Source organism: Oncorhynchus keta, chromosome 33 (assembly GCF_023373465.1).
Source record: "Oncorhynchus keta strain PuntledgeMale-10-30-2019 chromosome 33, Oket_V2, whole genome shotgun sequence".
NCBI lineage: Eukaryota > Metazoa > Chordata > Actinopteri > Salmoniformes > Salmonidae > Oncorhynchus > Oncorhynchus keta.
In genome coordinates, this window is record NC_068453.1 from 23,660,366 (window position 1) to 23,679,829 (window position 19,464).

The 19,464-nt window shown below is 44.0% G+C and overlaps 1 protein-coding gene across 1 annotated transcript in view; it reads left to right on the forward strand.

Moving 5' to 3' along the window:
* The window catches only part of LOC118370769 (ankyrin repeat and sterile alpha motif domain-containing protein 1B-like), a 495,760-nt gene that overhangs the window by 59,598 nt on the left and 416,698 nt on the right, over positions 1 to 19,464 (forward strand). Inside the window, 2 exon segments of the mRNA XM_052492534.1 lie at positions 9,966 to 10,046; positions 11,405 to 11,561. Of these exon segments, the coding sequence (XP_052348494.1) occupies positions 9,966 to 10,046; positions 11,405 to 11,561 (238 nt within the window).

A 19,464-nucleotide genomic window follows, 5' to 3' on the forward strand; every position in this document is an offset into this window, starting at 1 on the left:
TAGGGTGTGGTGACTGGCCTACATGTATATTATTCAGGCTGTTTGTTAGGGTCTGGTGACTGGCCTACATGTATATTATTCAGGCTGTTTGTTAGGGTGTGGTGACTGGCCTACATGTATATTATTCAGGCTGTTTGTTAGGGTCTGGTGACTGGCCTACCTGTATATTATTCAGGCTGTTTGTTAGGGTCTGGTGACTGGCCTCCCTGTATATTATTCAGGCTGTTTGTTAGGGTGTGGTGACTGGCCTACATGTATATTATTCAGGCTGTTTGTTAGGGTGTGGTGACTGGCCTACATGTATATTATTCAGGCTGTTTGTTAGGGTGTGGTGACTGGCCTACATGTATATTATTCAGGCTGTTTGTTAGGGTCTGGTGACTGGCCTACATGTATATTATTCAGGCTGTTTGTTAGGGTCTGGTGACTGGCCTCCCTGTATATTATTCAGGCTGTTTGTTAGGGTGTGGTGACTGGCCTACATGTATATTATTCAGGCTGTTTGTTAGGGTCTGGTGACTGGCCTACCTGTATATTATTCAGGCTGTTTGTTAGGGTCTGGTGACTGGCCTCCCTGTATATTATTCAGGCTGTTTGTTAGGGTCTGGTGACTGGCCTCCTGTATATTATTCAGGCTGTTTGTTAGGGTGTGGTGACTGGCCTACCTGTATACTATTCAGGCTGTTTGTTAGAGTGTGGTGACTGGCCTCCTGTATATTATTCAGACTGTTTGTTAGGGTCTGGTGACTGGCCTACCTGTATACTATTCAGGCTGTTTGTTAGGGTGTGGTGACTGGCCTCCCTGTATATTATTCAGGCTGTTTGTTAGGGTGTGGTGACTGGCCTCCCTGTATATTATTCAGGCTGTTTGTTAGGGTGTGGTGACTGGCCTCCTGTATATTATTCAGGCTGTTTGTTAGGGTGTGGTGACTGGCCTCCCTGTATATTATTCAGGCTGTTTGTTAGGGTGTGGTGACTGGCCTCCTGTATATTATTCAGGCTGTTTGTTAGGGTCTGGTGACTGTCCTCCCTGTATATTATTCAGGCTGTTTGTTAGGGTGTGGTGACTGGCCTCCTGTATATTATTCAGGCTGTTTGTTAGGGTGTGGTGACTGGCCTCCCTGTATATTATTCAGGCTGTTTGTTCGGGTGTGGTGACTGGCCTCCTGTATACTATTCAGGCTGTTTGTTAGGGTGTGGTGACTGGCCTACCTGTATATTATTCAGGCTGTTTGTTAGGGTGTGGTGACTGGCCTCCCTGTATACTGTTCAGGCTGTTTGTTAGGGTCTGGTGACTGGCCTCCCTGTATACTATTCAGGCTGTTTGTTAGGGTCTGGTGACTGGCCTACCTGTATACTGTTCAGGCTGTTTGTTAGGGTCTGGTGACTGGCCTCCCTGTATACTATTCAGGCTGTTTGTTAGGGTCTGGTGACTGGCCTCCCTGTATACTGTTCAGGCTGTTTGTTAGGGTCTGGTGACTGGCCTCCCTGTATACTATTCAGGCTGTTTGTTAGGGTGTGGTGACTGGCCTACCTGTATACTATTCAGGCTGTTTGTTAGGGTGTGGTGACTGGCCTCCCTGTATATTATTCAGGCTGTTTGTTAGGGTCTGGTGACTGGCCTACCTGTATACTATTCAGGCTGTTTGTTAGGGTGTGGTGACTGGCCTCCCTGTATATTATTCAGGCTGTTTGTTAGGGTGTGGTGACTGGCCTACCTGTATATTATTCAGGCTGTTTGTTAGGGTGTGGTGACTGGCCTCCCTGTATACTATTCAGGCTGTTTGTTAGGGTGTGGTGACTGGCCTACCTGTATATTATTCAGGCTGTTTGTTAGGGTGTGGTGACTGGCCTCCCTGTATACTGTTCAGGCTGTTTGTTAGGGTCTGGTGACTGTCCTCCCTGTATACTGTTCAGGCTGTTTGTTAGGGTGTGGTGACTGGCCTCCCTGTATACTGTTCAGGCTGTTTGTTAGGGTGTGGTGACTGGCCTCCCTGTATACTGTTCAGGCTGTTTGTTAGGGTGTGGTGACTGGCCTCCCTGTATACTGTTCAGGCTGTTTGTTAGGTCTGGTGACTGGCCTACCTGTATATTATTCAGGCTGTTTGTTAGGGTGTGGTGACTGGCCTCCCTGTATATTATTCAGGCTGTTTGTTAAGGTGTGGTGACTGGCCTACCTGTATACTATTCAGGCTGTTTGTTAGGGTCTGGTGACTGGCCTCCCTGTATACTATTCAGGCTGTTTGTTAGGGTGTGGTGACTGGCCTCCCTGTATACTGTTCAGGCTGTTTGTTAGGGTGTGGTGACTGGCCTCCCTGTATACTGTTCAGGCTGTTTGTTAGGGTGTGGTGACTGGCCTCCCTGTATACTGTTCAGGCTGTTTGTTAGGGTGTGGTGACTGGCCTCCCTGTATATTATTCAGGCTGTTTGTTAGGGTGTGGTGACTGGCCTCCCTGTATACTGTTCAGGCTGTTTGTTAGGGTGTGGTGACTGGCCTCCCTGTATACTGTTCAGGCTGTTTGTTAGGGTGTGGTGACTGGCCTACCTGTATATTATTCAGGCTGTTTGTTAAGGTGTGGTGACTGGCCTCCCTGTATATTATTCAGGCTGTTTGTTAGGGTGTGGTGACTGGCCTCCCTGTATATTATTCAGGCTGTTTGTTAAGGTGTGGTGACTGGCCTCCTGTATATTATTCAGGCTGTTTGTTAGGGTGTGGTGACTGGCCTCCCTGTATACTGTTCAGGCTGTTTGTTAGGGTCTGGTGACTGGCCTCCTGTATATTATTCAGGCTGTTTGTTAGGGTATGGTGACTGGCCTCTCTGTATATTATTCAGGCTGTTTGTTAGGGTGTGGTGACTGGCCTCCCTGTATATTATTCAGGCTGTTTGTTAAGGTGTGGTGACTGGCCTCCTGTATATTATTCAGGCTGTTTGTTAGGGTCTGGTGACTGGCCTCCCTGTATATTATTCAGGCTGTTTGTTAGGGTGTGGTGACTGGCCTCCTGTATATTATTCAGGCTGTTTGTTAAGGTGTGTTGACTGGCCTCCCTGTATATTATTCAGGTTGTTTGTTAGGGTGTGGTGACTGGCCTCCCTGTATATTATTCAGGCTGTTTGTTAAGGTGTGGTGACTGGCCTCCCTGTATATTATTCAGGCTGTTTGTTAGGGTGTGGTGACTGGCCTCCCTGTATACTGTTCAGGCTGTTTGTTAGGGTGTGGTGACTGGCCTCCTGTATATTATTCAGGCTGTTTGTTAGGGTCTGGTGACTGGCCTCCTGTATATTATTCAGGCTGTTTGTTAGGGTGTGGTGACTGGCCTCCCTGTATACTGTTCAGGCTGTTTGTTAGGGTGTGGTGACTGGCCTCCCTGTATACTGTTCAGGCTGTTTGTTAGGGTGTGGTGACTGGCCTCCCTGTATACTGTTCAGGCTGTTTGTTAGGGTGTGGTGACTGGCCTCCCTGTATACTGTTCAGGCTGTTTGTTAGGGTGTGGTGACTGGCCTACCTGTATATTATTCAGGCTGTTTGTTAGGGTGTGGTGACTGGCCTCCCTGTATACTGTTCAGGCTGTTTGTTAGGGTCTGGTGACTGTCCTCCCTGTATACTGTTCAGGCTGTTTGTTAGGGTGTGGTGACTGGCCTCCCTGTATATTATTCAGGCTGTTTGTTAAGGTGTGGTGACTGGCCTCCTGTATATTATTCAGGCTGTTTGTTAGGGTGTGGTGACTGGCCTCCTGTATACTGTTCAGGCTGTTTGTTAGGGTCTGGTGACTGGCCTCCTGTATATTATTCAGACTGTTTGTTAGGGTATGGTGACTGGCCTCCTGTATATTAATCAGGCTGTTTGTTAGGGTCTGGTGACTGGCCTCCTGTATATTATTCAGGCTGTTTGTTAGGGTGTGGTGACTGGCCTCCCTGTATATTATTCAGGCTGTTTGTTAGGGTCTGGTGACTGGCCTCCTGTATATTATTCAGGCTGTTTGTTAGGGTCTGGTGACTGGCCTCCCTGTATATTATTCAGGCTGTTTGTTAGGGTCTGGTGACTGGCCTCCTGTATATTATTCAGGCTGTTTGTTAGGGTCTGGTGACTGGCCTACCTGTATATTATTCAGGCTGTTTGTTAGGGTGTGGTGACTGGCCTACCTGTATATTATTCAGGCTGTTTGTTAGGGTGTGGTGACTGGCCTCCTGTATATTATTCAGGCTGTTTGTTAGGGTGTGGTGACTGTCCTCCCTGTATACTGTTCAGGCTGTTTGTTAGGGTCTGGTGACTGGCCTCCCTGTATACTATTCAGGCTGTTTGTTAGGGTGTGGTGACTGGCCTCCCTGTATACTATTCAGGCTGTTTGTTAGGGTGTGGTGACTGGCCTCCCTGTATACTGTTCAGGCTGTTTGTTAGGGTCTGGTGACTGGCCTCCCTGTATACTGTTCAGGCTGTTTGTTAGGGTCTGGTGACTGGCCTCCCTGTATACTATTCAGATTGTTTGTTAGGGTGTGGTGACTGGCCTACCAATATTGAGAAGTCCACTTTCTTCGGTAACAGATGGCGAGAGGGGGTGACGGAGAGAGGGGGTGACTGAGAGAGGGGAGGTGACTGAGAGAGGGGAGGTGACTGAGAGAGGGGGTGACGGGGAGAGGGGGTGATGGGGAGAGGGGGGTGATGGAGAGAGAGGGGGTGACGGGGAGAGGGGGTGATGGGGAGGGGGTGATGGAGAGAGGGGGTGACGGGGAGAGGGGGGTGATGGAGAGGGGGGTGGTGGAGAGAGAGGGGGTGACTGAGAGAGGGGGTGATGGGGAGAGGGGGGTGACAGGGAGAGGGGGATGACGGGGAGAGGGGGGTGATGGGGAGAGGGGGTGATGGAGAGAGGAGGGGGTGACGGGGGAGAGAGGAAAGACAGAGAGGTTGTGTCTAAGGGCAGTAGACGGGACATAGTCTGCATATTTCTCTAATCTCCAAATAAGCAGACGTCTAGTCTACAAGAATGTTTACATGTATTTCTAATCTAATGTTTCTCCCTAATTCAATTTGAGGATGGCTTCTTGCCTTTTGTGCACATCGTGAAAGCACAGTAGAAGAGAATAGAGCCCACTGCACGACCATGCTTGGGGGAGACGAGGGAATTGGCTGTGGAATGTGCAATAGAATGCCAGATGGAAAATATAAGACTGTTGAAATAGAATGTAGAAAATGAAATAGAATGGGAAGTAGAATAGAATGTTGAATGTGCAATAGAATAGTGTAGAATGTGAAATAGCATAAAATAGAATGTAGACTGTTAAAAATATGTTGAATTTAATCAATTGTGACAGAATGCAGTCTAGGATGTAGAATAGAATGTAGAATGTGGGCTAGAATACAATGTGAACTTGAATAGAACGTAGAATATGAAATAGAATGTAGAATATGAAATTAAAACTCTTAGCCCTGTGATGGTCTGAGACCCATTACATCATTTTGGGGAGTACCAGTATGTCTTCGTTTCTTGTTCTGAATGGTCCTCTATGGAGGAACTACCCAAGGTGTGTGAACAAACACCCATCTTTTTGAAATAACTTTTTATTTTGTTTTCTCAAATGTACAGATTACACCTTTATCTAAAGGCTCTTGGTTGTGGGTGTGGCCAGTCACCCCATATCATCTCACACCTGGTCCCACCTGAAGGACTCATACACTCTCTCATACAGTCACTGTGTTTATACATGAGGGAGGTGTGTGTGTTTGTATCAGAGTGTTGTTCATGTGAAGGGTGTGTGCGAGGGGTGTTAGTGTGAAGGTTTTATGTATGTGTGTGTGTTTGTACGCTTTGGGTGTGTCAAGGATGTGTATGTGAATAGTAGGCCTATGTGTGTGTGTGTGTGTGTGTGTGCTCTGTTCATTTCTAGAGAGAGCATGTGTGTGTATGCGAGTGCTGTCTGGTCAGTCTGGTGTTCTCATTGTGTTGGTCTGGTGTATTCAGTATGTTGGTCTGGTGTATTCAATGTGTTGGTATGGTCTGGTGTATTCAGTGTGTTGGTATGGTCTGGTGTATTCAGTGTGTTGGTATGGTCTGGTGTATTCAGTGTGTTGGTCTGGTGTATTCAGTGTGTTGGTCTGGTGTATTCAGTGTGTTGGTATGGTCTGGTGTATTCAGTGTGTTGGTATGGTCTGGTGTATTCAGTGTGTTGGTATGGTCTGGTGTATTCAGTGTGTTGGTATGGTCTGGTGTATTCAGTGTGTTGGTCTAGTCTGGTGTATTCAGTGTGTTGGTATGGTCTGGTGTATTCAGTGTGTTGGTATGGTCTGGTGTATTCAGTGTGTTGGTATGGTCTGGTGTATTCAGTGTGTTGGTCTGGTGTATTCAGTGTGTTGGTCTGGTGTATTCAGTGTGTTGGTCTGGTGTATTCAGTGTGTTGGTCTGGTGTATTCAGTGTGTTGGTCTAGTCTGATGTATTCATTGTGTTAGTCTTGTGTATTCAGTGTGTTGGCCTGGTCTGGTGTATTCAGTGGGTTGGCCTGGTGTATTCAGTGTGTTGGTCTAGTGTATTCAGTGTGTTGGTCTGGTGTATTCAGTGTGTTGGTCTAGTCTGATGTATTCATTGTGTTAGTCTTGTGTATTCAGTGTGTTGGCCTGGTCTGGTGTATTCAGTGGGTTGGCCTGGTGTATTCAGTGGGTTGGTTTAGTGTATTCAGTGGGTTGGTATGTATGTGTACAGTAAGGGAGCGTGTTTGATCCCTATCTGACCCACGACTGTCCACGTTAGCTGTCAATCACTCTCTCTGAGTGCAAACTAAAGCCCTTCCCCCCTGCTACGATGCAGTGCTAGTAGTGTTGTTTGGACCAGTACCCGAAAGGTTGCTGGATCGAATCCCCAAGCTGACAAGGTGAAAATCTGTCGTTCTGACCCTGAGCATGGCAGTTAACCCACTGTTCTCCGGGCCCTGAAGACGTGGTATCCCCTTTCATTTCCCTTATAAGAGATATTGTTATGCCCTATTCTAGGGACATATACCAGATGGCTGTCTATAGATTTGTGTGTGTGGAGTAAAAGAATAGGTACTATTTCTCCTGTGGAACTTTGTCATTTTGAAGCCTCGTGATGCAGAGTTCCAAATCTGGCTCTACTTTTGTGTGTGTGTGAGAGAGAGAGAAATTGTAACAGTTATAGAACCCATTGCCCTTCATGGTTGTGAGGTCTGGGGTCCACTCACGAACCAATAATTCACAAAATGGGACAAACACCAAATTGAGACTCTGCATGCAGAATTCTGCAAAAATATCCTCTGTGTTTAACATCAAACACCAAATAATGCAGAGCAGAATTAGGCAAAATTCCAAAATCTTCAATTACAAAGCCAAACCCTACAAAGAAATAAACCTGGAGACGAGTCCCCTAAGCAAGCTAGTCCTGGGGCTCTGTTCACAAACACAAACAGAGCCCCAAGACAGCAACACAATTAGACCCAAACAAATCACGAGAAAACAAAAAGATAATTACTTGACACATTGGAAATAAATAACAAAAAAACAGAACAAACTAGAATGCTATTTGGTCTTAAACAGAGAGTACACAGTGGTAGAAAACTTTGACTATATACAGCATAGCCTTGCTATTGAGAAAGGCAGCAGATGGCAGACCTCAAGAGAAGACAGGCTATGTGCCCCACCGCCCACAAAATGGGGTGGAAACTGAGCTGTACTTCCTAACCTCTTGCCAAATGTATGACCATTTCAGAGACCTATATTTTCCTCAGATTACACAGATCCACCAAAAATTTGAAAACAAATCCAATTTTCAAAAACTCCCATATCTATTGGCTGAAATACCACAGTGTGCAATCACATCATCAACATTTGTGAGCTGTTGCCACAATAAAAGGCAACCAGTGAAGAACAAACACCATTGTAAATGCAACCTAAATACAACCCATGTTTATTTATTTTCCCTTCTGTACTTTAACTATTTGCACATCATTACAACACTGTATACAGTTGACGTCGGAAGTGTACATACACCTTAGCCAAATACATTTCAACTCAGTTTTTCGTAATTCCTGACATTTAATCCTAGTAAAAATGCCCTGTCTTAGGTCAGTTAGGATCACCACTTTATTTTAAGAATGTGAAATGTCAGAATAATAGTAGAGATTATTTTCGGATTTGATTTATTTCGTCACATTCCCAGTGGGTCAGAAGTTTACCTGCACTCAATTAGTATTTGGTAGCATTGCCTTTAAATTGTTTAACTTGTGTCAAACATTTTGGGTAGCCTTCCACAAGCTTCCCACAATAAGTTGGGTAAATTTTGGCCCATTCCTCTAGAACAGAGCTGGTATAACTGAGTCACGTTTATAGGCCTCCTTACTCGCACACACTTTTTCAGTTCTGCCCACAAATTCTCTGTAGGATTGAGATCAGCGCTTTGTGATGGCCACTCCAATACCTTGACTTTGTTGTCCTGACGCGATTTTGTCACAACTTGGGAAGTATGCCTGGGGTCATTGTCCATTTGGAAGACCCATTTGCGACCAAGCTTTAACTTCCTGACTGATGTCTTGAGATGTTGCTACAATATATCCACATAATTTTCCTTCCTCACGATGCCATCTATTTTGTGAAGTGCACCAGTCCCTCCTGCAGCAAAGCACCCCCACAACATGATGCTACCACCCTCGTTCTCCATGGTTGGGATGGTGTTTTTCAGCTTGCAAGCCTCTCCCTTATTCCTCCAAACATAACAATGGTCATTATGGCAAACAGTTATTTTTGTTTCATCAGAACAGAGGACATTTCTCCAAAAAGTATGATCTTTGTTCCCATGTGCAGTTACAAACCATAGTCTGGCTTTTTTTATTGCGTCTCTAGGAGACAGAACGCGTCTCCTTCCTGAGCGGTATGATGGCTGTGTTGTCTCATTGTGTTTATACTTGCATACTATTGTTTGTACAGATGAGGCATTTGGAAATTGCTCCCAAGGATAAACCAGACTTGTGGAGGTGTACATGTTTTTTTTCTGAGGTCTTTGCTGATTTCTTTTCCTTTTCCCATGATGTCAAGCAAAGAGGAACTGAGTTTGAAGGTAGGCCTTGAAATACATCCACAGGTACACCTCCAATTGACTCAAACTATGTCAATTAGCCTATCAGAAGCTTCTAAAGCCATGACATCATTTTCTGGAATTTTCCAAGCTCCTTAAAAGGCACAGTCAACTTAGTGTATGTAAACTTCTGACCCACTGGAATTGTGATACAGTGAATTATAAGTGAAATAATCTGTCTGTAAACAATTGTTGGATAAATGACTTGTGTCATGCACAAAGTAGATGCCCTAACCAACTTGCCAAGACAATAATTTGTTAACAAGAAATTTGTGGAGTGGTTGAAAAACGAGTTTTAATGACTCCAACCTAAGTGTATGTAAACTTCCGACTTCAACTGTGTATATTGACTTTTGAAATGTCTTATTATTTTGGAACTTTTGTGAGTGTAATGTTTGCTCTAAATGTTTTATTGGTTAATTCACTTTTGTTATCTATTTCACTTGCTTTGGCAATGTTAACATATGTTTCCCATGTCAGTAAAGCCCCTAAAATTGAAAATTGAAGTTGACTTGAGAGACTTCGAAGGTCATGGGAAAACGAGTCTGTTACATGCCAATCTTAGCCCTTTGGAGGTCCCACATCCCATAGAACAAAGATAGACTGGTCCCAGATCTGTTTGCACTGTCTTGCTGACTCCGATGGTCGTTGTGATGTGGCTAAGGCACAAACAGATCTGTGATCAGGCTAAAAGAAAAGGGCTTCTATATTGTGTCTCTTTGTACTTCAGTGTCTATCATGATCATGTGCTCAACACATAGAAAGCCTGTTGTGGACTTAAGTGTGATTTTCAATTACAGGAAAACAAAAAGTTAAATTGGAAAGCATACAATTGTAAGGACTGTGTCTTGGTGCGTGTTGGCTTACAGTCTGTCTGTCTTGTGTCCACAGCATGTGGAGAGGCTTGAATGTGAACTGTGCAGACAGTTCAGGGTACACACCCCTCCACCACGCATCACTGAACGGACACAGGTAAGAGTGTGTGTGTATGTGGAGAGGTGGCTGGTGGGGGTGAGGAAGTGTTTGTCCGTGTGCTTGCATGCTTGTGAGTGTAATGCAATATGATTGCCTTTTCCAGACACACACACACACACACACACACACACACACACACACACACACACACACACACACACACACACACACACACACACACACACACACACACACACACACACACACACACACACACACACACACACACACACACACACACACACACACACACACACACACACACACACACACACACACACACACACACACACACACACACACACAAATCCCTTTTTCCTGCTGTTGGATTAAGATAAGTCTGACGGCTAGCCCTGCTCAGCAAAACTGTCGGATTAATGCTGTGTCTTGGAGGCAATAATGTGGATTTCCTTCTTTCCAACAGCTGCAGTAGGAGAAGGAGAGTGAAGCAGGGAGAGAAGGAGAGAGAGAGAGACATAAAGGGAGAGGGAGAGAGGAGACAGAGATAAAGGGAGGGAGAGATTGAAAAGTACAGGCTCCAAGTGAAAAACAAGGTCACAAACACTCACTAAGAGAAGTGATTTAGAACTTTAAATGAGGGGGGAACAAGGAGGGAACTAACCATTTAACTGTACACTTTTAGACCGTTGTTTTGACAATGTATGCATCCTAAATTGCACCGTATTCCCGATATACTGTAGTAGTGCACTATATCGGGAATAGGGGCCATTAGGGACACACTCAATGTGAACGTGGCGTTCTACAATGGTGAAGCAACAAACTTAATTATTTCAATGTGAAGAGTTAATTTCAGTCCAGCTAATGATTTTAATGATTTTAATCCACACACATATAAACATTCAAGGCAGCCTTGGTTATGCAGCTGGCATTATGATTCAGGCCAAGTAAAGTACTTTTCTTTCTCTCTCCCCCTTCTTGCTCTGTTTCCATTTTCGTTCTTTCTTTCTCGCTCTCTTTCTCTGTTTCTCTTCTCTCTCTCTCTACGCTTTCGCTCTCTCTGCTTTTTCTCTCTCTACGCTTTCTTGCCTTTCTCTCCCCATCTTTCCCCTTCTCTCTCTATTCCATCTCTTCCCTCTTCTCTCTCTCTCTCTCTCTCTCTCTCTCTCTCTCTCTCTCTCTCTCTCTCTCTCTCTCTCTCTCTATTCCATCTCTTCCCTCTCTCCCTCGCTCTCTATCACTTCCCTTACTGCTCTCTCCCTCTCTCTATTCCATCTCTTCCCTCTCTCCCTCGCTCTCTATCACTTCCCTTACTGCTCTCCTCTCTCTCTATCCCCTTCCTCTTCCGCCATTCTCCCCCCATCCTCCTCCTCCCTCCTCCTCCTTCTCCTCCTCAGGGACGTGGTGTTGAAGTTGCTCCAGTTTGAAGCCTCCACCAATGTGGCTGACAGTAAGGGCTGCTTCCCCTTGCACCTGGCCGCCTGGCGTGGAGACGTAGACATCGTCCGTATCCTCGTCCACCACGGGCCCTCACACTGCCGCGTCAACCAGCAGGTGACAACACACTGTTCTGTTCTACACTATACTGTTCTACACTATACTGTACTACACCCTATTCTGTTCTACACTGTTCTGTACTGCACACTATTCTGTACTACACACTGTTCTGTTCTACACTATACTGTTCTACACTGTTCTGTTCTACACTATACTGTACTACACCCTATTCTGTTCTACACTATACTGTACTACACACTGTTCTGTTCTACACTATACTGTAACTGTACTACACCCTATTCTGTTCTACACTATACTGTACTACACCCTAGTCTGTTCTATACTGTACTACACACTTTTCTGTTCTACACTATACTGTACTACACACTGTTCTGTTCTACACTATACTGTACTACACACTATTCTGTCCTCAACCGTTCTGTACTACACACTGTTCTGTTCTACACTATACTGTACTACACACTGTTCTGTCCTACACTGTTCTGTACTACACTATACTGTATTACACCCTATTCTGTTCTACACTATACTGTACTACACACTGTTCTGTTCTACACTATACTGTATTACACCCTATTCTGTTCTACACTATACTGTACTACACACTGTTCTGTTCTACACTATTCTGTTCTACACCCTATTCTGTTCTACACTATACTGTACTACACACTGTTCTGTTCTACACTATACTGTACTACACACTGTTCTGTTCTACACACTGTTCGGTTCAACACTATACTGTACTACAAACTGTTCTGTTCTACACACTGTTCGGTTCAACACTATACTGTACTACACACCAGAGGTGGGACCAAGTCATTGTTTTACAAGTCAGTCTCAAGTTTTAACACTCAAGTCCCAAGTCAAGACAGTCAAGTCTGAGTCAAGTCCCAAGTCCTAAACTTTGAGTTTCGAGTCCTAAACAACTCATAATGTGCTATTTTTTTTATTTATATATTTTTTATTTCACCTTTATTTAACCGGTAAGCTAGTTGAGAACACCTTTATTTAACCGGTAAGCTAGTTGAGAACACCTTTATTTAACCGGTAAGCTAGTTGAGAACAAGTTCTCATTTGCAACTGCAACCTGGCCAAGATAAAGCAAAGCAGTGCGACACAAACAACAACACAGAGTTACACATGGGATAAACAAACATACAGTCAATAACACAATAGAAAAAAAGAAAGTCTATATACGGTGTGGTGTGAGGAGGTAAGGAAATAAATAGGCCATAGTAGCGAAGTAATTACAATTTAGAAAATTAACACTGGAATGATAGATGAGCAGATGGTGATGTGTAAGTAGAAATACTGGTATGCAAAAGAGCAGAAAAGTAAATTAAAAACAATATGGGGATGAGGAAGGTAGATTGTGTGGGCTTTTTACAGATGGGCTATGTATAGCTGCAGCGATCTTTTAGCTGCTCAGATAGCTGATGTTTAAAGTTAGTGAGGGAAATATACGTCTCCAACTTCAGCGATGTTTGCAATTCGTTCCAGTCATTGGCAGCAGAGAACTGGAAGAAAGGTGGCCAAAGTAGGTGTTGGCATTGGGGATGACCAGTGAGATATACCTGCTGGAGCACGTGCTACGGGTGGATGTTGTGCTCGTGACCAGTGAGCTAAGGTGGAGCTTTACCTAGCATAGACTTATAGATGACCTGGAGCCAGTGGGTCTGGAGACCAATATGTAGCAAGAGCCAACCGACTAGAGCATACAGGTCACAGTGGTGGGTGGTGTAAGGGGCTTTGGTAACAAAACGGATGGCACTGTGATAGACTGCATCCAGTATGCTGAGTAGAGTATTGGAAGCTATTTTGTAAATGACATCGCCGAAGTCGAGGATCGATAGGATAGTCAGTTTTACAAGGGTATGTTTGGCGGCGTGAGTGAAGGAGGCTTTGTTGCGAAATAGGAAGCCAATTCCATATTTCATTTTGGATTGGAAATGTTTAATATGAGTCTGGAAGGAGAGTTTACAGTCTAGGTATTTGTAGTTGTCCACATATTCAAAGTCGGAACCGTCCAGAGTAGTGATGCTAGTCGGGCAGGCGGGTGCGGGCAGCAAATGGTGCATTTGGTTTTACTTGCAGTTGGAGGCCAGAGCAGTTGTATGGTATTGACGCTCGTTTGGAGGTTAGTTAACCGTGTCCAAAGAGGGGCCAGATGTATACAGAATGGTGTCGTCTGCGTAGAGGTGGCTCAGAGAATCTCCAGCAGCAAGAGCGACATCGTTGATATATACGGAGAAAAGAGTCGACCCGAGAATTGAACCCTGTGGTACCCACATAGAGACTGCCAGAGGTCCGGACAACAGGCCCTCCAATTTGACACACTAAACTCTGCCTGAAAAGTAGTTGGTGAACCAGGCGAGGGAGTCATTTGAGAAATCAATGCTGTTGAGAATACGGTGATTGACAGAGTCGAAAGCCTTGGCCAGGTCGATGAAGACGGCTGCACAGTACTGTCTTTTATTGAGAGCGGTTATGATATCGTTTAGTACCTTGAGCGTGGCTGAGGTGCACCCATGATCAGCTCGAAAACCGAGCTCTAGAAGGTACGGTGGGATTTGAAATGGTCAGTGATCTGTTTATTAACTTGGCTTTCGAAGACTTTAGATAGGCAGGGCAGGCTGGATATAGGTCAATAACAGTTTGGGTCTAGAGTGTCACCCCTGTTGAAGAGGGGGATGACCGCGGCAGCTTTCCAATCTTTAGGGATCTCAGACAATTCAAAAGAGAGGTTGAACAGACTGGTAATAGAGGTTGCAACAATGGTCCAGATTGTCTAGCCCAGCTGATTTGTACGGGTCCAGGTTTTTCAGCTTTCTTTCTGCTATCTAGTTTTGGGTGAAGGAGAAGCTGGGGTGGCTTGGGCAAGGAGCTGCGGGGGGTGTGAGCTGTTGGCCGGGGTAGGGTTAGCCAGGAGGAAAGCATCGCCAGACGTAGAGAAATGCTTATCTTCACCAAATGTAATACCATTTCATATTTTTAACAAGAGTAATACTTAGTATATTACATTTACGCAAATCATGAATGCTTTAAAAAATATCTATATATAGCCATGAGAAAGATCCCACACTTCTGTTCGGCACACTGTTCTGCACTATTCACTATACTACACACTATTCTGTTCTACACGGTTCTGTTCTACACTTATAATATAATAATATAATAATAATATAATATATGCCATTTAGCAGACGCTTTTATCCAAAGCGACTTACAGTCATGTGTGCATACATTCTACGTATGGGTGGTCCCGGGAATCGAACCCACTATCCTGGCGTTACAAGCGCCATGCTCTACCAACTGTGCTACAGAAGGACTTATGTACTACACACTTCTGTTTTACACTACTGTTCTACATTATGCTGTACTACACACTATTCTGTTCTACACGGTTCTGTTCTACACTTATGTACTACACACTATTCTGTTCGACACACTATTCTGTTCGACACACTGTTCTGTACTACCTACTGTTCTGTTCTACACTGTTCTTTTCTACACTATGCTGTACTACACACTGTTCTGTTCTACACTGCTCTGTTCTACACTGTTCTGTGCTACACTATACTGTACTACACACTGTTCTGTTCTACATTATAATGTACTACACTCTATTCTGTTCTACATTATTCTTTAATACACACTTCTTTTTTACACACTGTATTGTTCTACACACTGTTCTACACTATTCTGTACTACACACTCCTTTACTACACACTGTTCTGTACTACACTACTCTGTACCACACTCTGTTCTGTTTTACACTATACTGTACTACACACTGTTCTGTTCGAAATTCTGTTCTACCCACTATTCTGTTCAACACACTTCTGTTCTACACGGTTCTGTTCTACACGTATGTACTACACACTTCTGTTTTACACTACTGTTCTACACTATCCTTTACTACACACTGTTCTGTACGACACACTGTTCTGTACTACACACTGTTCTATTCTACACTGTGCTTTACTACACACTATTCTATACTAGACTATGCTGTACTACACACTATCCTTTACGACACACTGTTCTGTACGACACACTGGTCTGTACTACACACTGTTCTGTACGACACACTGTTCTGTACGACACACTGTTCTGTACTACACACTGTTCTGTACTACACACTGTTCTGTTCTACACCATTCTTTAATACACACTATTGTTTTCTACACACTGTTCTGTTCTACACACTGTTCTACACTATCCTTTACTACACACTGTTCTGTACGACACACTGTTCTGTACTACACACTGTTCTGTACTACACCATTCTTTAATACACACTATTCTTTTCTACACACTGTTCTGTTCTACACACTGTTCTACACTATTCTGTACTACACACTATTCTTTACTACACACTGTTCTGTGCTACACTATTCTGTACTACACTATTCTGTACCACACTATGTTCTGTTATACACTATACTGTACTGTTCGCTCAGGAAGGAGATGCGTTCGGTCTCCTAGAGATGAACGTACTTTGGTGCGAAAAGTGTAAATCAATCCCAGAACAACACCAAAGGACCTTGTGAAAATGGAGGAAATGGAGTACAAAATGGAGGAAACAGGTACAAAAGTATCTATATCCACAGTAAAACAAGTCCTATATCTACATAACCTGAAAGGCCGCTCAGCAAGGAAGAAGCCACTGCTCCAAAACCTCCATAAAAAAGCCAGACTACGGGTTACAACTGCACATGGGGACAAAGATTGTACTTTTTGAAGAAATGTTCTCTGGTCTGATGAAACAAACATAGAACTGTTTGGCCATAATGACCATCGTATGTATGTAGGAAAAAAGGGATGCTTGCAAGCCGAAGAACACGATCCCAACCGTGAAGCACGGGGGTGGCAGCATCATGTTGTGGGGGTGCTTTGCTGCAGGATGGACTGGTGCACTTCACAAACAAGATGGCTTCATGAGGAAGGAAAATTATGTTGATATATTGAAGCAACATCTCAAGACATCAGTCAGGTAGTTAAAGCTTGGTCGCAAATGGGTCTTCCAAATGGATAATGACACCAAGCATACTTCCAAAGTTGTGGCAAAATGGCTTAAGGACAACAAAGTCAAGGTATTGGACTGGCCATCACAAAGCCCTGACCTCAATCCCATAGACAATTTGTGGGCAGAACTGAGAAAGTGTGTGCGAGCAAGGAGGCCTGCATACCTTACACCAGCTCTGTCAGGAGGAATGGGCCAAAACTTACTGTGGGAAGCTTGTGGAAGGCTTCCTGAAACGTTTGACCCAAAGTTAAACAATTTAAAGGCAATGCTACCAAATACTAATTGAGTGTATGTAAACTTCTGACCGACTGGGAATGTGATGAAAGAAAAATATGAAATCAATCATTCCCTCTACTATTTTTCTGACATTTCACATTCTTAAAATAAAGTGGTGATCCTAACTGACCTAAAACAGGGAATTTGTAGTAGGATTAAATGTCAGGAATTGTGAAAAACTGAGTTTAAATGTACTTTGCTAAGGTGTATGTAAACTTCTGACTTCAACTGTATGTAAGTCACAGATTATTTACACAATAGTGTGTGTGTGTGTGTGTGTGTGTGTGTGTGTGTGTGTGTGTGTGTGTGTGTGTGTGTGTGTGTGTGTGTGTGTGTGTGTGTATATATATATATATATATATATATATATATATATATATACACGTACAATTTATCTTGGCAATACACTGCCTGCACCAGAAACAGCACCCTGCATATATTACACTAGTCACCAAGATATCGTATCCACTAAACAACACCCTGTATATATTACACTAGTCACCAAGATATAGTATCCACTAAACAACACCCTGTATATAATACACTAGTCACCAAGATATAGTATACACTAAACAACACCCTGTATATATTACACTAGTCACCAAGATATCGTATCCACTAAACAACACCCTGTATATATTACACTAGTCACCAAAATATAGTATCCACTAAACAACACCCTGTATATATTACACTAGTCACCAAGATATAGTATCCACTAAACAACACCCTGTATATATTACACTAGTCACCAAGATATAGTATCCACTAAACAACACCCTGTATATATTACACTAGTCACCAAGATATAGTATCCACTAAACAACACCCTGTATATATTACACTAGTCACCAAGATATAGTATCCACTAAACAACACCCTGTATATATTACACTAGTCACCAAGATATAGTATCCACTAAACAACACCCTGTATATATTACACTAGTCACCAAGATATAGTATCCACTAAACAACACCCTGTATATATTACACTAGTCACCAAGATATAGTATCCACTAAACAACACCCTGTATATATTACACTAGTCACCAAGATATAGTATCCACTAAACAACACCCTGTATATATTACACTAGTCACCAAGATATAGTATCCACTAAACAACACCCTGTATATATTACACTAGTCACCAAGATATAGTATCCACTAAACAACACCCTGTATATATTACACTAGTCACCAAGATATAGTATCCACTAAACAACACCCTGTATATAATACACTAGTCACCATTCTCTCCACATAACCCCACCTGAATTATGTTAGTGGCCACACATTACATTACTTGTGTGTGTGTGTGGGTGTGGGTGCATGTGTGGGTGTGTGTGTGGGGGGTGCGTGTGGGGGTGCGTGTGCGTGTGTGCGTGCGTGTGTGCGTGCGTGTGGGTGTGTGTGGGTGTGTGCGGGTGCGTGCGGGTGCGTGCGGGTGCGTGTGGGTGCGTGTGGGGTGCGCGCGCGCGCGTGTGTGTGTGTGTGTGTGTGTGTGTGTGTGTGTGTGTGTGTGTGTGTGTGTGTGTGTGTGTGTGTGTGTGTGTGTGTGTGTGTGTGTGTGTGTGTGTGTGTGGGGATTGCCATGCTGGTGTTTACTACAGTTTTATTGGAGGATGCAATAACTGACTTGCCTAGTTAAATAAAACCAATAAAAAGAGCATGCAGGAGTAACATGAAGCTGTTTGGTTTTACTATGGAGAAAGAGGGGAGGAAGGTAGTAAAGGGAGGGTGGTATAGAGGGAGGTAGAGAGTTATAGAGGAGGGAGTTATAGAGGAGGGAGTTAGAGGAGGGAGTTAGAGGAGGGAGTTAGAGGAGGGAGTTAGAGGAGGGAGTTAGAGGAGGGAGTTATAGAGGAGGGAGTTAGAGGAGGGAGTTAGAGGAGGGAGTTAGAGGAGGGAGTTAGAGGAGGGAGTTATAGAGGAGGAAGGTAGTAAAGGGAGGGTGGTATAGAGGGAGGTAGAGAGTTATAGAGGAGGGAGTTATAGAGGAGGGAGTTATAGAGGAGGGAGTTAGAGGAGGGAGTTATAGAGGAGGGAGTTAGAGGAGGAAAGTAGTAAAGGGAGGGTGGTATAGAGGGAGGTAGAGCGTTATAGAGGAGGGAGTTATAGAGGAGGGAGTTATAGAGGAGGGAGTTATAGAGGAGGGAGTTAGAGTAGGGTGGTATAGAGGGAGGTAGAGAGTTATAGAGGAGGGAGTTATAGAGGAGGGAGTTATAGAGGAGGGTGGTATAGAGGGAGGTAGAGAGTTATAGAGGAGGGAGTTATAGAGGAGGGAGTTATAGAGGAGGAAGGTAGTAAAGGGAGGGTGGTATAGAGGGAGGTAGAGAGTTATAGAGGAGGGAGTTAGAGGAGGGAGTTATAGAGGAGGGAGTTATAGAGGAGGGAGTTATAGAGGAGGGAGTTAGAGTAGGGTGGTATAGAGGGAGGTAGAGAGTTATAGAGGAGGGAGTTATAGAGGAGGGAGTTATAGAGGAGGGTGGTATAGAGGGAGGTAGAGAGTTATAGAGGAGGGAGTTATAGAGGAGGGAGTTAGAGGAGGGAGGTATAGAGGGAGGTAGGGAGTTATAGAGGAGGGAGTTATAGTGGAGGGAGGGAGGGAGGGAGGTAGGGAGGTATCGTGG